Source organism: Rhagoletis zephyria, unplaced genomic scaffold, assembly GCF_001687245.7.
Source record: "Rhagoletis zephyria isolate East Lansing unplaced genomic scaffold, Rhagoletis_zephyria_1.1 Rzeph_scaffold_45600, whole genome shotgun sequence".
NCBI lineage: Eukaryota > Metazoa > Arthropoda > Insecta > Diptera > Tephritidae > Rhagoletis > Rhagoletis zephyria.
In genome coordinates, this window is record NW_016202655.1 from 1 (window position 1) to 2,367 (window position 2,367).

Below are 2,367 nucleotides of genomic sequence, written 5' to 3' on the forward strand. Positions count from 1 at the left end.
TTTTTTTGTATGGAGATTGATGTAATGTACATACATAGGTGTATGGATATGGGATAAGGGACGCTCCTGCTTTCTTGTCTCGATGTGTCTTAAATGTACATGTTAAAAATTTCTATGCATTTCAAAATATTTCAATTTCCTACCTAATTTCATATATACATAATATCGAGCCCTAACCGCCAAAATAACGTAAGCGACATTTTTTTCAAAATTTTCTTTTTGATGCAGAAATGTATCTAGATGGTCAGGAATATTTCTGCATTAAAAAGAAAATTTTGAAAAAAAATGTCGCTTACGTTATTTTGGCGGTTAGGGCTCGATATGTATTACATATGAATGTATGCTTGAATTTTCATATTTTTGGTCAACAGGGCGAGTGGTTTTCCATTTACTTAACTAAACGATTTTTCTCATTAACATCTGTATATTAGGGCGGGGCAATTTGTATGAGGGATTTTTTTCGGAAAAGTCAATATGGGCAAATCCGAGCAATAGTCATCCAAAAACGAAAAAAATACATGCAATTCCAACTCTTGCATTTGAGTTTCAAAAATGGCATTGTACGATATATATATAGTAATTTCACATTTCTTCTCACTTATCTGATAAATCTGATTTGCCCTAAATACTGAACGCTTCTCTTAAAACGTAAGAAAATTTCAAAATGGTTCAGTGTTGCCTCTTCTGCTAGATGTTTTAAGAAAAATGCAAGTCTACAAAAGGATTGAGCATGTTTTTTATTAAAAAAGTTGAATACTTCTTAATGACACCACATCAAAATAAAACGTTGCTAAGGAAAAAAGCTATTTTCGCAATTTGGCCAGCTCGAAATTGATTTAATATCCATAGTTTCTTCAGCAAATTCTCTTAGATTTCAAGTCCAAAACTTCTATACCCTGACCACATTTTTAACAAAAACTGACCCAGCCTAATGTACGTACATAATTATATGTAGGTATTTCACTTTTAATTAAGCATTTCGAATGCCTCGTTTTCGAAATTTCAAAACGAATAACCAAAATATTCAAATTATACGTATGTATGTGTGTATGTTCATACATACGTAAGCATTTGGTAATTTCTAAAAATGTAATACGAACCTTCTATTTATTGCTTATTTGTGTTGTGCTGAGTGAAATGATCTGCGTTATTTGAGATTTTTTAGCTGGCTGGTGGCCAATTGTGAAATACAACTAATTGGAATTTGCACGCTCGTGAGTGAAAATCGTGTGCAAAAGAGACATTTACATACAAATGAAAGAAATTTGGAGAAAAATTAGTAGAGAGAGAGAGAGAGAGAGTTAACAAGAAAAGAAAGCTGAAGAGAACATAAAAATATGGAATCAAAATGTGGAGGATAACAAACGTAAGGCAGAATTTTGTAAAGTACGATGATGAAGTTGAAAGCATTTTGAATGAGAGCAAATAAAGTAGTGTTTTGCAGTTCCAAAAATTTTATCTAACTTTTATAACGTTTTCTAAATCAAACTTATTTTTTCATAAGTTTAGCCTTGGAAACTAATACATTTTTTATTCTAATTTTTTTTCAGATTCTTTAGCAGCGCCAGCTCTACAAAAAACCACAATAATGCACTGCATCAATCGTTAACTGCATAAATTTTCAAAAAATAAAATCAAAATAAAAAAGTCTGATTTAAAAGTAATAAATTTAAATTAAAAAAGGCACACACACACACACACTAAGCAAAAAAAAAATGCTGCAACATACCGCCACAGATTTCTATGACTTGGCCGCCGCCAACGCTGCTGTGCTGAGTGCGCGTCAAACGCCACCCTATAGTCCGACGGGTTTAATCGGCACAGCCGGACCGGGTCTCAGCAATAATAACAACAACAGTACAAGCAATAATAATTTGGATATGTTGGGGCATAATGGCAGCCTTATTGGTTCAGGCGGTGGAATTGGTGGTAGCATTGGACATATCGGCAATGGCAATGGCGGTAGCAATGGACGTGAAACTTTGCCCAGTTTTGGATTCACGCAAGAGCAGGTGGCTTGTGTTTGTGAGGTGAGTGAAGAATGGAATTGATTATGTACCTTGCATTCAGGGAACAAGTAGAGCCCAAGTGACAAGATTTTTATTACTATTTGTTTGTTTGTTTTTTTTTTTTGCTTCTCTCCAGGTCCTTCAACAGGCTGGCAACATCGAAAGACTGGGGCGATTTCTTTGGTCCCTGCCGCAATGTGATAAACTGCAATTGAACGAGTCTGTGCTGAAAGCAAAGGCCGTTGTTGCATTCCATCGTGGACAATATAAGGAATTATATCGTCTACTCGAGCATCATCAATTCTCACCACATAATCATGCGAAATTGCAAGCGCTGTGGTTGAAAGGTAAGCGAAGT

At 34.9% G+C, this 2,367-nt stretch overlaps 1 protein-coding gene across 1 annotated transcript; it reads left to right on the top strand.

Annotated features, from left to right (window-relative positions):
* Positions 1-1,532: 1,532 nt before the first annotated feature.
* LOC108355419 (protein sine oculis-like) lies at positions 1,533-2,356 on the top strand (the record flags this gene model as incomplete). Its single annotated transcript, XM_017606582.1, has 2 exons — positions 1,533-2,030; positions 2,146-2,356. Coding segments are annotated over exons 1-2 (526 nt in total), but the record flags the coding sequence as incomplete, so codon positions are not given.
* Positions 2,357-2,367: the final 11 nt, after the last annotated feature.